The sequence below is a fragment of the Heterodontus francisci genome, chromosome 27, assembly GCF_036365525.1.
Source record: "Heterodontus francisci isolate sHetFra1 chromosome 27, sHetFra1.hap1, whole genome shotgun sequence".
Classification (NCBI taxonomy): domain Eukaryota; kingdom Metazoa; phylum Chordata; class Chondrichthyes; order Heterodontiformes; family Heterodontidae; genus Heterodontus; species Heterodontus francisci.
This window is the reverse complement of record NC_090397.1, coordinates 66,578,372-66,599,949: the sequence shown is the minus strand read 5'-3', so window position 1 is coordinate 66,599,949 and position 21,578 is coordinate 66,578,372. Positions and strand designations below refer to the sequence as shown.

Genomic DNA, 21,578 nt, shown 5'->3' with positions numbered 1-21,578 from the left:
ATTAATTGAATTCAAATTTCACCATCTGCTGTGGTGGGATTCAAACCCATGTCCCCAAGGCTTTAGCCTGGGCTTCTGGATTACTAGTCCATTGACATTACCACTACACCACTGCCTCCCCGTAAATTCTATAATTTGATGTGCAGCCAAACTCTATCGTTGGTATGGCACTGCCAAGCACTGTGAAGTTTAATTCAGCCCTTACCTGTAGGGATACTATACTGTTACCTTGGAATCCTAAAGAGGACAACACTTCCCACACCCACCTCATGCAACATAATGCCTACTCAGTCAGCCATTAAAGAGCGGGTCAGATTTGTACCTGGACTCCATTACATGCCTATAACATTGGGTTTCCTTTCATTGTACTTTGCTTGGTGTTTATTTGTCCTTTCTTCCCCTCCAGGCTTGGCAAAGGCTAAAATGGGCTGAAATGTCTTTTAGGATTTTTGTCTCCTTACTTGGCCACCAAGCTAATTTATGGCTGTGCTACTTTAATTTTTGCCTATCGTCTTATTTTTCACCCCCACCCCCACAAACCTGTGCTGGGAGCAGTGAGTAATCAGCCAATCGAGGAAAATAGTGTCAATACTCTTTGACCTGCATTGGTACTAGAACTTACCCATTCTGCACCGGATTTCATCAGGACCCAAAAAGCAACCTTGTATCTCTTTAAGAGACAAATAATTGGTAAACCTTTAAATAAATATAAATGCCAAACAAGCAGAGCCATGAACAGAAAAGGTATCCTGCATGAAACTGCCATTAAATGTTACTTTTGATTAAACCACACTGGGGGTAATTTTAACCTGCCCAGTGGAAAACTGATGGGATTGGATTAGCCGATCATAGACCACACACAACGGGCTAAATTTTACTGGCCCAACAACGCCACAGGTCGCGGCGTGGGGGCCGGTAAAATTCTGCGGGGAGTGGCCCGCTTCGACCTGCGACGTCAAGAAGGGCCTGCCACATATTACCGGCGGCGGGGGGACCTAGGTGCGGCCCACCCCCCCCACCAACCGCCTGGTGGCAGGCCCTTCATCTCCTTATGTAAATTAACATTAATGATATTCAAATTTGCTTACCTGCAGGCAGCGGTCGTCCCATGCCGATTTTACGGCCTCTGTTCGGCCTTCGTGCACCTTTGGAACTCCACATGGAGTTCTGAGGCAAGAGCCTGGTGTGGAGGGGGGAGGAATAAAATTTTCAAGGCAGTAGGGGAGTGAGGAAAATAATTTTGAATGGATATGGGGATGGTGGGCAGGGGTTGAAGGGCAAAAGATTGAAGATTGGAGGGGAAAGTTTGGGAATATGAGAAATGAATTGTTGGTCATTTCGGGCAATTAGATGACCATTGTGGGGGTTGGGGAAGGGCCTCCATCACAACTTCATATTTAATAAAAATTACAACTGATGTCCCTTTAAAAATTAAATGTAAGGGCTTAAAGCCCTTTAAAAATGGCACCAGCACCTGTGCGGTGGCACCAGATGCTGTTGCCGGGGACGCAGCGGCCACTCCTACATGTCATCGGGGGTGGCCCTTCACCCCCACTATTTAAATGAGCCCCTACGCGAAATATCGCGGGGGCTCCTCAGCGGCCCTTACGTGTCGGAAGACCGCCGAGTTGAAAGCTCTTGTTCATTGTGGAAAGTAAAATCGAATGGAAGGTAAAGTGACCAGCTGATCCAATCTGATTCAGTTTCACAACCGATAGGTTAGGTTAAATGTACTTCCACCATTTAATTTTTAAAAAATTATTAAATTGTCAATTTCCACCTCTACGTTGATGACATCCAGCTCCACCTTCCCACACTTTTCTCGACTCCTCCACTGTGTCTGAATTGTCAGACTGCTTGACCGATATTCAGTACTGGATGGGCATAAATTTCCTCCAACTAAATATTAGGAAGACTGAAGCTACTGTCTTTAGTCCCACCACAAACTCAGGTCCCTAGCCACCCATTCCATCCCTCTCCCAGGCAACTGTATGAGACTGAACCATACTGTTTGCGACTTTGGTGTCATATTTGACCTCAAACTGAGCTTCCGATCACATATCCGCGCCATCACTAAGACCACCGACTTCCACCTCCATAACATTACTCCAGTCTGTCACTGCCTCAGCTCATCTGCTGCCGAAACCCTCATCCATGCCTTTGTTACTTCTAGACTTGAGTATTCAAAGGTACTCCTGACTGGCCTTCCACATTCTACCCCCTTTAAACTTGAGGCCATGCAAAATTCTGTTGCCTGTATCCTAACTTGCCCCAAATCCCATTCACTCATCACCCCTGTGCTTGTTGACTTTAACTGGCAGTCAGTTAAGCAATGCCTTAATTTTAAAATTCTCATCCCTGTTTTCAAATCCCTCCATGGCCTATCTCTGTAATCTCCTCCAGCCCTACAACCCTCTGAGATATCTGCTCTCCTTCAACTCTAGCCTCTTGACAATCTCCAATTTTCACCATAGGTGGCTGTGCCTTCAGCTGCCAATGCCCTAAGCCCTGCAATTCTATCCCTTAACCTCTCTCTCTCTACCTCGCTTTCCTCCTTTTAAGATGCTCCTTAAAACCCATCTCTTTGACCAAGCTTTTGGTCATATGCCCTAATATCTCATTATGTGACTCAGCGTAAAATTTTGTTCTATAAAGCTCCTGTGAAGCACCTTGGGACATTTTACTATGTAAAAGATACTTTATAATTACATGTTCTTGTTGTATCAGATATAAATTCAACATGAAAACTCAAAATAACCATAGTTCACTGAACACATCTTATAATTTACCTTTGGTGCTGAGCATTTGAGAGAATCATATTTGTCATCCTCAGAAAGTGATGATGTTCGCACCCTTCTCTTTCGCCTTGCCCTGTCTACTGTGTGAGGCTGGGGTAATTCTGAAGCTGATCTCAGCCTTCCTAATCGTTTTGGTTTGGCATCAGGCATTTCAGAGGATGTGTCTGTTTGATCATCACGCTGCTCAGAGCTTGTTCCATCACTTCCTGTTTCATCATCTATCAGATGACCATCTTCTTTCTCCTCTCCATTTTCCTGTAGTTGATTTTGGATAAATACATAATGTGGAAGTACAAATAAAAAGTCAGATGTTGCTGCATTTGCCAAGACTTGGAATCAATCATTGTTCTTTGCTTTCAGCATTAACCTCAGCATGAGGACAAGGGATAAATATGTACTTGTGTTTACCCTCCATACGAGCATTCGTTCTAATCCCACGTCCTCCCCCCACCCCCTCCCCAACATTTCAATACATCTTTAACCACCTATTCAAATTCTTAAATATTGACATTGTCTCTGCTTCAATTCCCAACTCTTCCATAGCCTCACAACCCTCTGTGCAAAAATGTTTCTCCTGCTCTCTGTCCTAAATCTTATACATTTATATAGTTGCATAACTAGAAAATAGAAAAATTACCGCAATCCTACATAACAAGTACATGCTAATCATGGCAACTATTTGTAGCTAGTGAAGTTACCACTTTTAGTCAGCCAGCAACTTAAAGTTGCAATTGCCTGTGCAAATAAAATGCATCTAATACCTGTGGAGTATAGTCCACTGAAGTGGATGAACGCTTTTTCTTTTGGACAAAACAGGACCTACGCTTTTTCCTGCGTCTTGCGGGTTTTTTATTGTTGCTTTCTATGCTGTCGTGACCAACGGGAGGTCTGATGATTTTCTTTTTTTTTCCATAGTAATAAGCTGGGACAAAAGATAAGCAAAATGTACCCAATGAATGTACATCAGATCATCACTTTCCTGTTATTATTGAATATGAAGATCAAACAATTCACCTCTAATTTGCAGGATAAGCTTGAACTGCAGAATTTTACTCTTCTTCCCCTTCATTTTAATTTAAGCTAGAAAATTGGTCAGTTCAGTGATGAATTTGGTGATCATTACTGTTGCGGTTTCATTTTACGAACTTGATATACTGATTTGCAAGACACTTCAAATGACATCATCTTTTAACAAAAAAATGTTAGGCTGCTCTAAACTTTCCACCAGTATACTATTCATCGTTAAGCCATTTTCGGAATAGTTTTTGTACATATATTCTAAACATATATTTCTCAAAATCATGTTAGTTCCTATTCTACACTTGTATAGCAACTAATAATTTTTCTAACAAGTGTACAAAGTAATTAGGCAGTACACCAAAAATCCAAAGCAACTGTAATCCGAAACACAAGAGTTGAACATTAAGAAGATGACAAAGCAAATTGTTCCCAAAACACAGAATGCTTCTCTGTAATCAACTTCACGATGTACAGAACAGCCTGTACTGATTTCCTCTGCTTCCTTCTAATTCCTGCCTTACTTCAGAGTCCTAGATGATAAAAAGAACTCAGTGGTCTAAGTGGATACAAATTACATTTTAATGAGACTAAAAGCCTGGATTCATTGTTCTATAAATACCATGACAAGAATAGTAAAAAAACATTTCGAGGTCAGCAAAGGTCTGTCTATATTTTTGACTGTGGCATCGAAAGATTTTAAACAAATAATGCTTGCACTTATGTAGCTGTGCCCATGTACAAAGAAGCCATTTATTTTCAACAGAATCTGACATAATGCTCATAGTGTCATGATACTTAGTTCTAATATTTACCTAGTTACAATACTTACTGTATTTTGTTTTTGTGTGAACAGAGCAATTCTCGGGGCATTTGTCAGTAACCATGAGTGGTCCAAACAAGTTTGGGCAGCATTCTAACTTCATACAAGTCCTTCTGCAGAAATCTGCAACCCGATCTGCTGTCCTTACGATTTTCATAATTGCCCTGTATGTTTTCCCTTTGTACCTTTGAATAAATGATAAAAATAATCCACTTAAAACTATTTACTCAATTTAAAACCTACAGTTGAAGGCCTGAAAGGGAGATTTTTAGCTTGATTTATTTATTGCATTATTGTTTACTTTTATTGCTTAAAAACAGGCACATTAATTTTACAAAATTCACTAAAAGTGAAGAACCTGCATTCTAATTTTTTTGTGCAACCAGAAAAAATTTTATTTTTAAACTCAATTTTGACAAAAGGTACAAGGCACGATCAAATACATTAATATATTTTGTGATTAACACTTTTTGACCTCCACTGGCTCAGTGAATTTATCCTAAAGGCAGCTGAGCTATATAGACGCAGATGATCCCACGCTTGATGCCTAGTCCATAAAGAATTAGAAAATCTTAGCCAGAACAGCAGTAGGGATGCAACAATGGCCTTCGGAGCGCTTGGATTAGTGAACCAGAGTTCCTGCTCCCAGTGGCTATCCAGTGATCCTATGATCAAATAGTCTGTTGACACTGTCAGAGCTCACAAATGATTGATAGACTATTGGGACTGTACCCCAGCTAAAATTCAGCAAAGGGGCAGAGGAGAAAATTGATAAGAAAACAAAATTTATTCAAGTATTACAAGTCTATCTTTTACCTATTCAGGTAAGGATAATCTTGATAAAATCAGGAAAATAAACTGATCACTACTATGATTAACAACACAGTTTTATATAGTATATATATATACATTTTGTAACAGTGGTTGATGTACAGTCACTAAGCTCAAATCATGACATCAGTTTGGAAATTCTTGAGTCTCCTCACTGCCTCTGATTTGTCACACTGCCTGTCCGACATCCAGTACGGGATAATCAGAAATTATCTCCAATTAAATATTGGGAAGAGCACCCTGTCACAATCATCCACTCCCCAGCCACCAACTCCTTCCATCTCTTTGGCCACTGTTTGATCCTGAACTGAGCTTGACTTTATATCCTCTCCAACACCAAGATCGCCTACTTCCACCTCCATAATATCACCCGACTCCACCCCGCCTTAGCTCATCTGCCGCTGAAACCCTCAAAAATGCCTTTATTAACTCTAGACTCAACTATTGCAATGCTGTACTAGCCAGCCTCCTACCTTGCACCCTTCGTAAACTTGAGCTCATTCAAACTCTGCTGTTGTATTCTAATTTGCACCAAATCCAGTTCAGCTATTGCCCCGTGCTCACTGACCTACACTGGCTCCCGGTCCAGCAACGCCTCGATTTTAAAATTCTTATCCTGGTTTTCAAATCCCTCCATGGCTTTGTCCCTCCCCATCTCTGTAACCTCCTCCAGGACTACAGCCCTCCAATTCTTGTAGGACCCTCATCGGCATACATTAATTTAACTTTGAATGTTGCTGGTGTGCACTCCTGATGCAAGAGCTACTTCCTTACCCAGTGCTGGCACACTTCCAATTGGAAGTGTGAATGTTTTGGGGACTTAGTAGGCAGCATAATGACTGAAAAATGGGCACTCCATCGCCCAATTTCTAGGCTGAAACCTTATAGAATTCAGTTTACAGCATACACTAGGTACTTGGAATTCTGTTGCAACAGGATCTTCAATCCACAATCTATAGACTACTACTAGATAATTAAAGACAAAATAATAAATGTCCAGGATTCAATGAGGACATACAACAGCTGCCCATTAGGTAAGATTATAACTACAATTAGAGATTTTCTCTTTTAAAAATGTATCTGTTTTATTAAAAAAGGTCAGAGCAAAGCTTCTGTGATACCAAACTAAATGTTATAATGTGAAAACAATCCTGCAAATAAAATAACAGCTGAAACTTCACCAATGAAATATCAGTTCTAGGAGAAAGAATTTTACTTATAAATTAAGGATGTTTCCATTCATATTCGTATAAACAACAGGTTAACATATTTCTTAAACTTGACGCATGCGATCCTTTGCAGTTATATCTTTCCATTTAAAGATCAAAATATTTTTGTGATTCTACATTTTGAGATCTGTCTTATATTCGAGATCCTCTGTGTAAACTGACAGACTTCAGTAGTTTTACATTTTGTGGGATGTTAGATTTGCTGATTTGCTACTATTTAAATAATACATACAAGATAACAAAAACACATTGGCCGGAATTTTACCCTAGGCGGACGGGAGCTGGCCACCGACTAAAAGGTCGGTGGTGAGCCCTCATCCGCCTCGTCTGGGGATCCGACCCATATTTTTCAGGTCCCCGGGCTTCAATTGGTGTGAGGTGGGACTTCCACCAGCTTGAGGTAGGAAGTCCCGCCTAACAGAGTTGCCGGTAAGCAGTGGCCACTGGTGGGACTGCAACCAAGCATGAATAGAAGATGCCTGGGAGCCGGGAGGGAAAGTAAGTTTTGATTGCCTCGCCGGGGGTAATCGGTTGGGCCCCGGCGAGGCAAGGAAGGTCGACTGGGGGGGGAAGGGGGGCGTGTTGGGTCTTGAGGTGGTTGGAATAGCAGGAACGGCTCTCCATCGAGCACAGTGTGATCGACCATGAGGGCATCCCGGTATGCTCGGAGGCCGCCTGGTTTTTTCAGGCGGCTTCTCTCAGGTCCAAGGCACTCGCTTGCCACGTGTAAAATCCGCATGAAAGCAGGCGAAGGCCCTTAAGTGGCTGTTAAGTGGCCTCTTAAGGGCCTTGATTGGCCTGGGGCAGGCCGTTTTACACCGTCACCGCCCTGCATAAAGTGGCAGCGGAGGCGGGAGCAGGTCGGGAAGGTCTCCTGGTGCCTCCCACTCCATTTTAATGCCACCCCCGCACCCCCCTCCCACCCCCCACCACCATCCCGTTCATCGGGGTGGCGTAAAATTCCGGCCATTATCTCTCAGTTGATCAAATGTAATATTTGCTTCAACCAACATGAACAATGTACTCAGTTACAGGAACAGCAGCTCTTCGTGTCAATGAAAAAAGAAATTAGTACCACTAAGCAGAAAGCTAAAACAGGTATTTGTATCAGTGTTAAAGGAAACCTGTCTAAGATAAAGAAATCTTAATGTTTCTTGCTAAGATTATAGGCAGAAACATCATGGATTTATATAGAACTTCCAACGTGGAAAAGCTGTCCAAGGCACTTCACAGATGTGCCCAGTAAAATTGAATGCGGACCAAATGAAGAGATATCGCAAGGAACGCGCAAACCCTTGTTCAAACTGCATTTTAAGGACAGTCTTAAAGAAGTAGAGGAAAGTCGAGTGGCAGAGGCATTTAGGCAGTGAAATCCAAAGCATGAACCCTACACAGTTAACATGACCACCAATGGTGAGAAGATGGAAGGATAGGATACAGAAGAGTCCAAAGTCAAAGAAATGGACAGTTTGCAGATGGGTGGTTTTAAGCCAAAGAAGGGACATTCAGATAGGTGACTAAAAGCTTGGTCAGTGACAGGTTTAGGAGGGTCTGAAGGAGAGAGGGGTGGAGAAGTATATAGGAGAAATTCCAAAGCTTAAGGCCTAGTCAGTTGAAGGCACAGCTGCCAATGGTGGTGTGAAGGAAATGGGGGAAGGGTGAGTGGACAGAGTTAGGAGAATGTAGAGTTCTCGAACGTAGAGCTGCAGGAGGTTACAGAAATAGAGAGAGCTGAGGCAATGGAAAGGTTAGAACACAAGGATGAGATTTTTATTTTAAAATGGAGGTGTTAGGAGACCAGTAGCCAATACAGGGCTGATGGGAGAATGGGACTTAGGACTTGGCATTCAATATGAGGACTGATCACAAAGTAAAGGATTGCAATGTACTCAACAGTATATTTTGCACAAATCAGTGAATCTGTATGAAACTGAATGGAACATTACTAGCTAACTGTGTTTCAAGTGAAGTACTGCAGATAAGATACAACATTGATAAGATTAAAGAACATGGGATAAAAGCAAAATACTGCGGATGCTGGAAATCTGAAATAAAAACAAGAAATGCTGGAACCACTCAGCAGGTCTGGCAGCATCTGTGGAAAGAGAAGCAGGGTTAACGTTTCGGGTCAGTGACCCTTCTTCGGAACTGACAAATATTAGAAAAGTCACAGGTTATAAGCAAGTGAGGTGGGGGTGGGGCAAGAGATAACAAAGGAGGTCTAGATTGGACCAGGCCACATAGCTGACCAAAAGGTCATGGAGCAAAGGCAAACGATATGTTAATGGTGTGTTGAAAGACAAAGCATTAGTACAGATTAGGTGTTAATACACTGAATATTGAACAGCAGCAAGTGCAAACCTGAAAAAAACAGTGGGTAAGCAAACTGAACAAACTAAGATGAAATGAAATAAATGCAAATAAAAAGATTGTAAAAAATGTAAAAAAAAATGTAAAAAAAAAGGAAGAAAAAAATAACTAAAAATGAAAGTAAAATGGGGGGCTGTCATGCTCTGAAATTATTGAACTCAATGTTCAGTCCGGCAGGCTGTACTGTGCCTAATCGGTAGATGAGATGCTGTTCCTCGAGCTTGCGTTGATGTTCACTGGAACACTGCAGCAATCCCAGGACAGAGATGTGAGCATGAGAGCAGGGGGGAGTGTTGAAATGGCAAGCAACCGGAAGCTCAGGGTCCTGCTTGCGGACTGAGCGGAGATGTTCCGCAAAGCGGTCACCCAGTCTGTGCTTGGTCTCCCCAATGTAGAGGAGACCACACTGTGAGCAGCGAATACAGTATACTACATTGAAAGAAGTACAAGTAAATCGCTGCTTCACCTGAAAGGAGTGTTTGGGGCCTGGGATAGTGAGGAGAGAGGAGGCAAATGGGCAGGTATTACACCTCCTGCGATTGCAGGGGAAGGTGCCATGGGACGGGGACGAGGTGGTGAGGGTAATGGAGGAGTGGACCAGGGTGTTTATTATATATTATATTCTTAAAGAACATGGGGCTAGCTATAGTTTATTGTTAATCCCAATTCTATAGGTCGTATTTCCAGTGATGCTATAACTTCATACAACTATACACACACTTCTCTGTACATAAAACTTTAATTTCACACCATCTCCATTATACATATGCTAAAAAGGAACAATCTATATTACATATTTTGCCTTGGTTATATTTCCTGGTACAAGTCAGGTATCTAAAATGTGATTTCATTTGTGTCAGCCAGATTTTACTAACACATATAATTGGGTGTTTCAGCTTCCTTTGAAACTTGGAGCACTGAGACATATATAGATACCGAAGTACAGTATCATGCACTCTGCTTGGCCCTTGTAGTTGTATACAGTTCAGAGATGGGAATCTATGTGTGGAGCCAGAGGAAACGGGCGAGGTGCTAAATGAGTACTTTGCATCAGTATTCACCAAAGAGAAGGACTTGGTGGATGATGAGTCAAGGGAAGGGAGTGTAGATAGTCTCAGTCATCTCATTATCAAAAAGGAGGTGTTGGGTGTCTTGCAAAGCATTAAGGTAGATAAGTCCCCAGGGCCTGATGGGATCTAACCTAGAATACTGAGGGAGGCAAGGGAAGAAATTGCTGGGGCCTTGACAGAAATCTTTGCATCCTCATTGGCTACAGGTGAGGTCCCAGAGGACTGGAGAATAGCCAATGTTGTGCCTTTGTTCAAGAAGGGTGGCAAGGATAATCCAGGAAATTATAGGCCGGTGAGCCTTACGTCAGTGGTAGGGAAATTATTAGAGAGGATTATTCGGGACAGGATTTACTCCCATTTGGAAACAAACGAACTTATTAGCGAGAGACAGCATGGTTTTGTGAAGGGGAGGTCGTGTCTTACTAATTTGATTGACTTTTTTGAGGAAGTGACAAAGATGATGGATGAAGGAAGGGCAGTGGATGTTATCTATATGGACTTCAGTAAAGCCTTTGACAAGGTCCCGCATGGCAGACTGGTAAAAAAGGTGAAGTCACATGGGATGAGAGGTGAGCTGGCAAGATGGATACAGAACTGGCTCGGTCATCGAAGACAGAGGGTATCAGTGGATGGGTGTTTTTCTGAATGGAGGGATGTCACTAGTGGTGTTCCGCAGGGATCAGTGCTGGGACCATTGCAGTTTGTAGTATATATAAATGGTTTGGAGGAAAATGTAGCCGGTCTGATTAGTAAGTTTGCGGATGACACAAAGGTTGGTGGAGTTGCGGATAATGATGAGGATTGTCAGAGGATACAGCAGGATATAGATCGGTTGGAGACTTGAGCGGAGAAATGGCAGATGGAGTTTAATCCGGACAAATGTGAGGTAATGCACTTTGGAAGGTCTAATGCAGGTGGGAGGTATACAGTAAATGACAGAACCCTTAAGTGTGTTGACAGGCAGAGAGATCTGGGCGTACAGGTCCACAGGTCACTGAAAGTGGCAACGCAGGTGGATAAGGTAGTCAAGAAGGCATACGGCATGCTTGCCTTCATCAGTCGGGGCTTAGAGTATAAAAATTGGCAAGTCATGTTGTAGCTGTACAGAACCTTAGTTAGGCCACACTTAGAATATTGCGTGCAATTCTGGTCGCCACACTACCAGAAGGACGTGGAGGCTTTGGAGAGGGTACAGAGGAGGTTTACCAGGATGTTGCCTGGTCTGGAGGGCATTAGCTATGAGGAGAGGTTGGAAAAACTCGGATTGTTTTCACTGGAACGACGGAGGTGGAGGGGCAACATGATAGAGGTTTACAAAGTTATGAGCGTCATGGACAGAATGGATAGTCAGAAGCTTTTTCCCAGGGTGGAAGAGTCAGTTACTAGGGGACATAGGTTTAAGGTGCAAGAGGCAAAATTTAGAGGGGATGTGCGAGGCAAGTTTTTTACACAGAGGGTGGTGAGTGCCTGGAACTTGCTGCCAGGGGAGGTTGTGGAAACAGATACAATAGCGACGTTTAAGAGACATCTTGACAAATATATGACTAGGAAGGGAATAGAGGGATATGAGCCCCGGAAGTGCAGAAGGTGTTAGTTTAGGCAGGCATCAAGATCAGCGCAGGCTTGGAGGGCCAAATGGCCTGTTCCTGTGCTGTACTGTTCTTTGTTCTAGGGTGACTCCAATGCAGCATTACAGCAGTTCCCAGTATCAAACTGTCATGGACCAGAAGTATGGACGTCAGTTGTGAAACAGACTCAGCTGTGATGTGAACAAACATCCAGACAGTAATCACTGGTGAGACTTGCATATGATCCATAACCAAATTGATGAGGTACTGGGGGGCAACATCAATTAGCATTTTAGTTTGAGAGCAAAATTGCATTTGTGAAAGCATGTTATTGTATCTCCCTGTAAAAAACACAAGCCAACTGGCACTTGTGGAACCATTCTGCAACAAGGATTTGACATCTTCAGAAGCAGTGGTGAGGATAAATATTAAAAATTGTTCAAACATCCACAAAAAGTTCAATAAGTTCATACAGTAATTAAACCTATATATTTATTAATGGAGCATTAACATGAATATACTGTATCCAGATTTGAACATTAAATTTAATATTGCCAAGGACGCTAAAGAAGCCAAAAGGGGTTAAAAATATCCCTTTGGGCCACTCAGCTCTACCTCACTACCATCTCTCTCGACCCCTCTGCTGCCTCTAAGTTGTCAGACTGCCTGTCCTACATCCAGTACTGGATGATCTGCAATTTCTTCCAATTAAACATTGGGAAAACCAAAGCCATTTGTCTCCCATATGAGCTCAGTTCCCTTGCCTCCAATTCCATTCCCCTCCCTGGTTACCATCTCAGGCTGAACCAGACTGTCCTGAGCTGAGCTTCTGATCTCATATCCTCTCCATCACAAAGACCGCCTACTTCCACCTCTGTAACATTACCCATCTACACTCCTGCCTCAACTTATCTGCTGCTGAAGACCTCCTCCAGCTTTTCTTACCTCCAGACTCAAATGTTCCAATGCTCTCCTGGCTGGCCTCCCATCTTCCACTATCCATAACCAAGATGAAAAACTCTGCTGCCTATATCCTAACTCACACATCCTCCTATAAATAAAAGCAAAATATTGCGGATGCTGGAAATCTGAAATAAAAACAGAAACTACTGGAAATACTCAGCAGGTCTGGCAGCATCTGTGGAGAGAGAAGCACAGTTCATGTTTCCGCTCACTGACCTTTCATCAGAACAGTTCCTTCCATACCTTCAAAGCACTTGAAGCAAGCACCTCTGGAAGGGGGCTAGTGTACCTCCTAAAGACTTGCTGAAAAGAAGTATATGCTGAGCGTTGTGGGGCAGAGAGAGAGAAAGCAGGGACTGGCACAATATAAAAGTGCTACAATAATTTTTAAAAGTTGTAATAATTTAAAGAAACTATCTACATTTTTGAATGATCACTTTATACCTGTTAACTGTTTTTATTTCTATACACTTTATTTATACACCTACAATTTAACTTGATTAGTCACTGTATTTACTGCATCAAAACATTAAAAAGCTCAACTACTCAGGCATCTAGTCTTTTAGATGTTAATTATGCTTTTATGTACAAAATGCTTCAGATAACATCCTCAAGCTTTCAAAATAATTGTCTATGGTACTTCAATACAGGTATTAACATACACCACACAGAGGAATTCATTTATTTTACGTTTCTTTTAGAACAAGTCAAAAAATTAAATAGCTTCAAACAGATAGATCTTAAAAGCATAAAATCTATCTTAAAGTAATACTGCACTTTTATCCTCTTGGTAACTAATTCTACACATACACACTGTACTGTCAGAAAGAAATAAAAGAGCATTTTGTACGAATCAACATTACTTTATAGTTGTGCTAAGCCTGACAGTACAATCTAAAACGATACTTATTGATCAGGCAGGATTTTGTTTTGTATAAAAGCTAGAAGTGCATGTATAAACTCAAATGGAGAGTGCTCACAATCCAATCCTATATCCGGGTATAAAAACAAATTTGATTGAAAAAGTAAACATGCGCAAACATTAACCTTAAATGAGGAGACATGCAGGGCTGAATTTTACAGCCCCCCCCCCCCCCCCCCCCCATGATGTCAGGGGTTGTGGCAGGGGGAGGGGGCTGGGGGCCAAGAATGCCTCCGGCAGAGGCCTGCCATGGGCCCAGCCCGATGCTGCTGGCGGCGGCGAGGCCTTGTGGCAGCCCATCGCCGCTCAGCGACAGGGGCCCCATTTAAATATTTAAATTTATTTAAATGAACAAATTGATTATTGTTCCACTCCCACCATCCGTCCTGGAGCGATATTGGTGCCAGTGGCTGGCACTCCCGCGATTTCGGATCCCTGTTCGGGGATCCAAGGCGGAACACTGGTGGGGAGGGGGTAGCAGTTAAGTTTTTCAGTGCGGGAGTGAAGGAGTGGGGAGCAGCGTCAGACTTATTTTGGTCTAGAGGATGGTGGGAAGGGCTAAAGTTTAAAGTTTATGAACTTTGGGGGGGGGGGAAGGTCAGGTGCACAAGGTAAGTGTTTTGGGGGGGAAAAGAGGGCAAGTAATTAGTTCTATGGTTATTAGGGGCGGTGGGAGAGGGTCAGGATCAATTTATTTTATTTTTAAACAGTATCTTTAAATAATTAACTTGAATGTTAGGGCTCACGTCATTGCCGTGGATGGACTGCATGCCCCCTCCACATCATCAGGACGAAGGTCCACCCTGGACATTTAAATGGACCACTGCGTTTAATACCGCAGAGGTTTCACGACATGCAGTCCGCACGGCAGACTGCCATTATTTACGTTGGTGGCGTGAATGTAAAATGCAGCCCACAGTCTCAAAGAGTTGTTTCTTTAAAAAATGTAAACCTTTTTAAGCAAATGTACAAATTATATAAAAGGCATATTTTTTCAATCAGTGAATTTCATGTATAAATGCTTAAAACCCTTGTACTTCATTCTTCTGTATGCTATATTTAGACAGGCATTAACTCATCGATAGAAATTAATTTAACAACACACGGAGGAATGTAGGACAAGCATGTTAAGTGCTCATATGCAACCACTGCAAATTGGAAAGACTGAAGTCTTTCACTCTTCCAAAAAAAAACAAAGAGCAAAAAAGTAGTTATTTCCTTTGTTACCCAAGAAATTATTTATTTCAAGAAACATAACACTCCAAAGCATCATTCACATCCAAGTGGAAAAAAACCTTTCTCCTCATCTTAAAATCATATGAATGCAAGATAACATTCTTTCAATAGAAAATTATTCAAAGTGCAAGATAGCTATTTATTATTTTAGGACACCACATCCCAATATGAGAAAATTCTTAGTTATCTAAATGAGGGAAAACAATCAGTCCGGACTTCAAAATATGACAGGAATGTTAAGTATGATAAAGACATTAGCTAACAAGGTAGTAATTAGATAGTCAAGATGCTATTTTCGACATGAAATCCCAAATCCCGCAATCATAAATTCATTGCTGAGCTAACATTTCACAACTTCTTGATTTGAAATAACAGTGCTCTAATATTGACACAGCATGCTGAGGTGTATCAGCAATAATTTTGGTATTCCTGATGTAATCATGGAGCTATGGCTTAAATACCATCAACCTTTGTAGTACTACTCCACCTGCCTTATCGAGAACTGAGTATATAGCCAATTTCCTTTGATGTTGGAGGGTGTGGGTTCTGCTAACGAAATGGGCTGCACCAAATTCAGAGGCAAAAATTATGTTTTCCTGCAACTTGACAAGCTGTTATGATATTCCATCAGTGACCAGACAAACCTGAAGTTGCCAAAGGTGAAAATCTTGCTTTCTTGTGAACTTATGAGTTTTTCCAACTGTCTTTGCTTTATCATAGAAGAGATGTGACTACCAAACCAAGGAACTGAACCTTTAACTGAAGACAGCTTTTAACCTTTTTGTATTCAAAATGGATTGACAACATCACATTCACCATTTTTGACAGTTATCAACTTGGTCTTCTCAGATTCGAAAGTAACAGGCTAATCGTCTGCCCATATCTGCCTGAATAGTTTGTAGGTCATCTTTTAGACTGGAAGTTAACCACTCAGTAAAGTATAGCGTCATCGGCAATAAGAACAATGGCACTTCCATGATTCAAAGAATGAAAAAACTCTCAGAATGGGATACGGGATACTTCTCTGGAGAAATGTAATAACATGGAAGATTCTGATCTATAATAACTCAGCACTTTCCAGAATATATCTGCATTCAATTTGTACAATGGAGATGCAATCTATTTTTCAATATAGCTTCCAGGGATGTCCGATTTCTTCTTCTTCATAGCTAACCGACATTCCAAATTCAATGTATTTTACTGATGCATACTGACAAATGTACTTCCTGCAAATTATTTTTGATTAAGGAACAATTAGCTACCTGCTATTTTTTTTTATCATTTCACAGCTTGTACACCAGCAAGCCTGAAAGCAATTACTCATCAACATGACACAACTGCATAAGAGTATTGGACAACTGTTCCATAGTATGTGTGAAGTGTTCACATAAAATAGTGCTTTCTTCTTTCAACTTAAAAAATGAATTAAGCTGATAAACATCAACAATTGTGGTTTATAAAGGTGCATAATTGCACTTGTGGTTGACTGAAAAACAAGTACGTCACCTTTTGCAACTCACATGTTGAGCATGTTGCGAGTTATTTACCCAATATCACTCAGTAATTTACTTATCAGGAAACCAACTAATCACATCTTCATAGAAGCAGACACCGTTCGACTTACTTGGCTTTTAGTGTCTCTTCCTGACAGTTCCATTCTGGGTCATCCTCAAGCTGCAATTCCCGGAGCACACGGCCTGGTTTGTAGGCTGCATTAATCAACAGAGTGAGTACCTATTTCAAAGACATAAAAAAGCACAGAGATCAATTCTAAAGCCAGTTAATATTTCAATTATACTCGCCGTAGCAGCTAATATCCTAGATCCAGCTCTATGTCAAGGAACTGGAATCAAGGAACAAAAACTTGTACAAGTTCTCTCATTACTGGCCAAGAAATAAAATTCCAAAACTCTTGTCATTATCAATATTGACTAGCTCAGGGTAAAATAAGATTATGTTAATCCTCAAATTCATCCAAGTGGCAAAGAAAGCATATATTAGTTTGAAGGAATATATACAATGTATGGAATGAGACTATTAATTGCATTCACAGTGAAATTATAACCTAAGTACACAAGGGGGGGGGGGAGGGGTATTTTATGTTCTCCCACGTGGCGGATTTGGAAGTGGGGGAGCATATAATCAGGTGGGAAAGTGGCAGAGATGACCCCGCCACCAGCCCACGTCTGCCAAAATTAAGTCCAGGGCAGGAAGGCCAATTGAAGCCCATAACTGGGCAATTAATGCCCAATTAAGGGCCTCACCCTGCCGCAATTAGCTGAGCGGCGGGCAGCCCTATCACCGCACAGGAAGCACAGCAGAAAAAAATCGTGCAGTTTGCTTGCCAGCTCTGGGGGGTGGGGGCGGTCTCTCATTAAAAGGCACTTAGTGGTCGAACAAGGGACCTGGCATCGGGAAGGGGTGGCCCGCTAAGAGCCACCCACCTGCCCCTGCTGCCAACTCCCCTCCCCCATGACGCCCACCCTGCGAGACCCCACCCACCCTGACCTACCTGTGGCCTGGATCCAGCGCCTTTCCTGGGACCTACCGTCACCGGGGTCCTTGATCCTGTGGAAGGCCCACCGCAGTCCAGTTAAGTGCCTAATTGGCACTCGATTTGGTGGGCCTTCCACAGAAGAGGCGACGTGGGGGCTTTTGACGTCCCTTTTAACGAACATTGAGACCCCTGTCGCCAGGGATTAAAAATTTCATGTGTGCCTGAAGTATTCTCTTAGATTTACCAAATTTGGTTGCTCCAGTAAACAGTTTAGCGAAATATTCCAAAATGCAATATATCTCCCAATCCAAGAAAGGCCCTTGCATTATCACATTCGAGTGCTCAGCAATCATTTTTCTAAATACTGAACAGATTCTTCCTTAGCAAATTAAATTCCCGTTTGAGTAGTCCAGACGTGAAACCAAGAATAGCATGTTTTACAATATTACACTTCATACTATCAATAGGAGGGAACAAGAAAATGTTACAGTCTCCTTTCCACTTAGTGAAGTCACAAGTTGGTTGCTACATTCATTTTTGACCCACTTGTGGTGACTGGCTAAGAATTCAAATACCCGGGGAAAACTATTCATTTGGAATTATACTCAATTTAATAAAATGGCAGGCCCCAAGTTCTAAGACTTCCTTTGCCAGTTCAAGAGCATGGCAATGGTTCCTTCTCCCTCTCGGTCTCAAATTTGCATCTGTCACCCTCTTCTTCCTGCCAAATTTTCTCTCATTCCCTTCTTTCTATTTATATTGCTCTTTTTCCTATCTACCTTACTCAGGCTTTCATTGAAATTCATGTTCCTTTTCTGCCAACCTGACTAACTTACTACAGATTATATTTTCAATTGTCTAGTGTGGAGGTGGGATTTTGACAGGTCATGAAGGTCCAAGTTTGGAACTTTTGGGTATCATGGTTTTATTAATATTAACTCTTAATTTTAAAGTATTGTGGTTAGCTGGGAAATATGATTTAAACTTTTCCATCTAGCCTACCTCCTTCAGAACGAGCACACATTTTCCAGGTCCAACTGATTGAGGAAGTTCTGCTATTCGTCCTTTGTTCAGATATGGACCTGAGAAACAGCGATGATTGAAATATATTTTGGAACAGCAGTACTTGCCATTGGTAGTACCTACGGAAAAGAAAGAAAACAAGCTTGCTTCCATGATTTGGATTTTGTTATGAAGGACTGTGTTAAAATTGAGGAGATCTAATCATACCACAAACCTACAATGTAAAGTTGCAGGAAATTTTTGCAGTAAAAACAAAGGAAATATATAACATTAATTAAAATAAGTGATTCAAATATAAACAAGAGGTATTGTTAGTGCTGTGTAAAAACACATACAGATATACACCTCAATCAACAAAGGAGATCAAAAATAAGAACGAAAGCCTCAATTTTAATTTGGGACAGGAAATAGAGACCACGGCAGGCAGCAAATCATCCTGGCATCAACAACATGTGGCCCTGCCAATTTTAACTCCCAGTAAGTTCCCTGTCTGGAATGGCTGGGGAGTGGAAGCTGGTCATAGGGCAGCAGCTCTTCCTGGACCTACAAGGAAACACCAGCTTAAAACAACAGATGGGGAGGGGCTTGTCACATGACAGTCACTTAGTCATTCAAACATAGCAGTTGGCAGTATTTTTCTGCTTGCTGAGAGAACAGGTAGTTCCTTTAAACTTCCTGGGTATTGGCACTTGCTGGGAAATTAGCAGATATTTTGTCTCTCTCCTTACATGCATTGCAGTGTCGGATACGGTGTTACAAACTAGGTGATCATCTTAAACTGAAAGGATGACTTTGCTGGCAGCTTGTCTTTTAAAAAAAATACAAAATCAGATCTCCAGCCAGTGGACCAAACAAAATGATCATTCAACAAAACACACTGGAGTAACACTTAGCCCCTTAGTTTTAATGGCCAAACGTAATTTTCATGCAAAGTGCCAGCAATCAGACCATCTATGATGACAACAAGCAGGCTATTTATCCATATCCTTTCATTAGTATCGTACCTGCTTCTGTGGTAATCGGGCAAGAGTCATGAGGGACAGGCTCCACGGGTATGGAATGTAGTCTATCATTAGACACAAAACAAGTAAAATTCAGAACTGCAATCTTGAAACTACTAATACAGCCCTTTTATAAAACAAGTTATAATGTTCACCCATTATCTCACAGAGTAACTGTATTGTGCAGTATAGTACTGAGCATTGGTGATCCAAACCAGTCAGTTTCCCACAAGGTGGGTTAGGTTAAAATTACCAACTTGTTTTTTTCTCAACTTTAAGCAGAGGGTTGGCGACTCCAAAAAATAATATTTTAGGAGGCTGTACGAGTAACAAAAATTGAGTTAAAGTTTAAAACTTAGGTTATATTCTGTAAATGTGGCACATCAGAATACAAAATGGAAAACCAGCACTGTGACATTGTCCAAACTGGATTTCTGTTTTCATTGCAAAACTCAAACTATTCTAAAAATGAATAACTATTTTTTTGCAGGACTTTTCTTGTGGCTTTTCCCCATATTCTTAATTGAGTGGCTATACATACAGCAAATCATTACACTGGCAGGTTTTGCCCATCTGAAGAGAAGAACAATGATTTTTGATTATTATTTTAAACAAAATGAATTATTTTCTTAGGATTGGACTGCCATTTTTATATTGTTAAATACAAATTCATTTCAGATCAACCAGGCAAATCGACACCTTACAGCACCCAGTGATATTACACAGGTTTATGTCCTTCCAATGAGTTTCTCTTCTCAGATAAGAACATAAGAAATAGGAGCAGGAGCAGGCCATTCAGCCCCTCAAGCCTGCCCCACCATTCAATAAGATCATGGCTGATCTGTCCCAGGCCTCAACTCCTCTTTCGGGCCTGCTCTGCATACCCCTCAACTCCTCGAGATTTCAAAATTCTATCTACCTAGCCTCCACAACTCTCTGAGGTAGAGAATTCCAGAGATTCACCACCCTCTGAGAGAAGAAATTCCTTCGCATCTCAGTTTTAAATGTGTGCCCCCATATTCTGGAACTATGTTCCCTAGTTCAAGATTCCCCCACCAGTGGAAACATATTCTCAACATTTACCCTGTCAAGCCCTAGCTATCATTGAGATACAAAACAGAAAAGAGGTGCTTCCTCACTGCAGCATGATAACATGAGAAAGCAAGACACCTTTGCAGTCTTGACTGCCTCTCAGTAGTAGTGTTGAGCAACACACATCTAGGAGCAGGCTTCTTGCAGGTTCTTTTAATCCAGTGATGTATCATAATTCAGAGGATGACTATTTTCTAAAATTTGCAGAGGATTAATCAACTATCCTGTGATTTGCAAGAAAACTTTGTTCAAACCAGATTGCTTTTTATCTTCTATTTTTATGTGGAATGCCTTTTTAAATTTTTAAACTTAAGTTGACTTTCTAAAATAAGAAAGTGGGATATTTAGTGCTGGTCATAATGCTACACTGAGCAGCAAAAGGAAAATAAATTCCTCTACTCTTTGCTACAGTGCTAACTACTTTAAATTGGTCCTCAGCCTCACTATTTCATAATGTTTCCTTTTATTTCACTGAGTCAAATTTTCTCTATTCTTTTGAGCTGCAGAAACTCTGTAATATTTAACCCAAATAACAGTTCATGTTTGAACAAGGACAACGAACGTTATTGGACAATTTGAACATAAGGAGCATCTCAGCTGAACTTAATGCTGCCCTCAGCTGATATCTACATGCGTACATTTTCCAAATTAGTTACCAGAAGTGGAAAGATTGGCCAATTCTCCTCTCCATCAGAGGGCACAGAACCCTCTATCTGAGATCAACTTACATGGCATCACAAGGGACAGAACCTGGCCTTGGTTTATATAGCTAAGAAGCTCCAATGCTTCACTTACCTACTGAGCCAGCAGCGTTACTGGGATTTATTTTAATATATCAGACTGGAAACAGGGCACGTACTGTGCCATTAGACAGCAGATCTTATTAAGACAAGGATTAAACTTGTGAAAACAAATTATAAAATCATACTTTAATAGCACTTAGTAATGAGAACATGCCTTTTAAAAGAGCTGAAACAAAAAATAGAGCAATGAAAATTAAGGCTGCAAAAAATGATTTTTTATGTTTCAGAAACTGTAGGAGATTTTTGAAAAGGTGCAGAAATATCTAAAATGCGTGTTTTAGAAAAAAATCAGATTGTATGTTACGACCCAGTATGGTTGACAATGTTACATATAT

General features: G+C 41.3%; 1 protein-coding gene across 7 annotated transcripts in view; it reads right to left on the bottom strand.

Moving 5' to 3' along the window:
• The window catches only part of sfmbt2 (Scm like with four mbt domains 2), a 225,592-nt gene that overhangs the window by 24,099 nt on the left and 179,915 nt on the right, over nucleotides 1-21,578 (bottom strand). For all 7 annotated transcript variants that reach the window (XM_068059522.1, XM_068059517.1, XM_068059520.1 and 4 more), the window contains 6 exons: nucleotides 19,352-19,413; nucleotides 18,327-18,466; nucleotides 16,452-16,561; nucleotides 4,648-4,823; nucleotides 3,560-3,720; nucleotides 2,790-3,053 (listed from right to left, as the gene is read on the bottom strand). In XM_068059522.1, coding sequence (XP_067915623.1) covers nucleotides 2,790-3,053; nucleotides 3,560-3,720; nucleotides 4,648-4,823; nucleotides 16,452-16,561; nucleotides 18,327-18,466; nucleotides 19,352-19,413 — 913 coding nt within the window. The remainder of the gene's footprint in view (nucleotides 1-2,789; nucleotides 3,054-3,559; nucleotides 3,721-4,647; nucleotides 4,824-16,451; nucleotides 16,562-18,326; nucleotides 18,467-19,351; nucleotides 19,414-21,578) is intronic.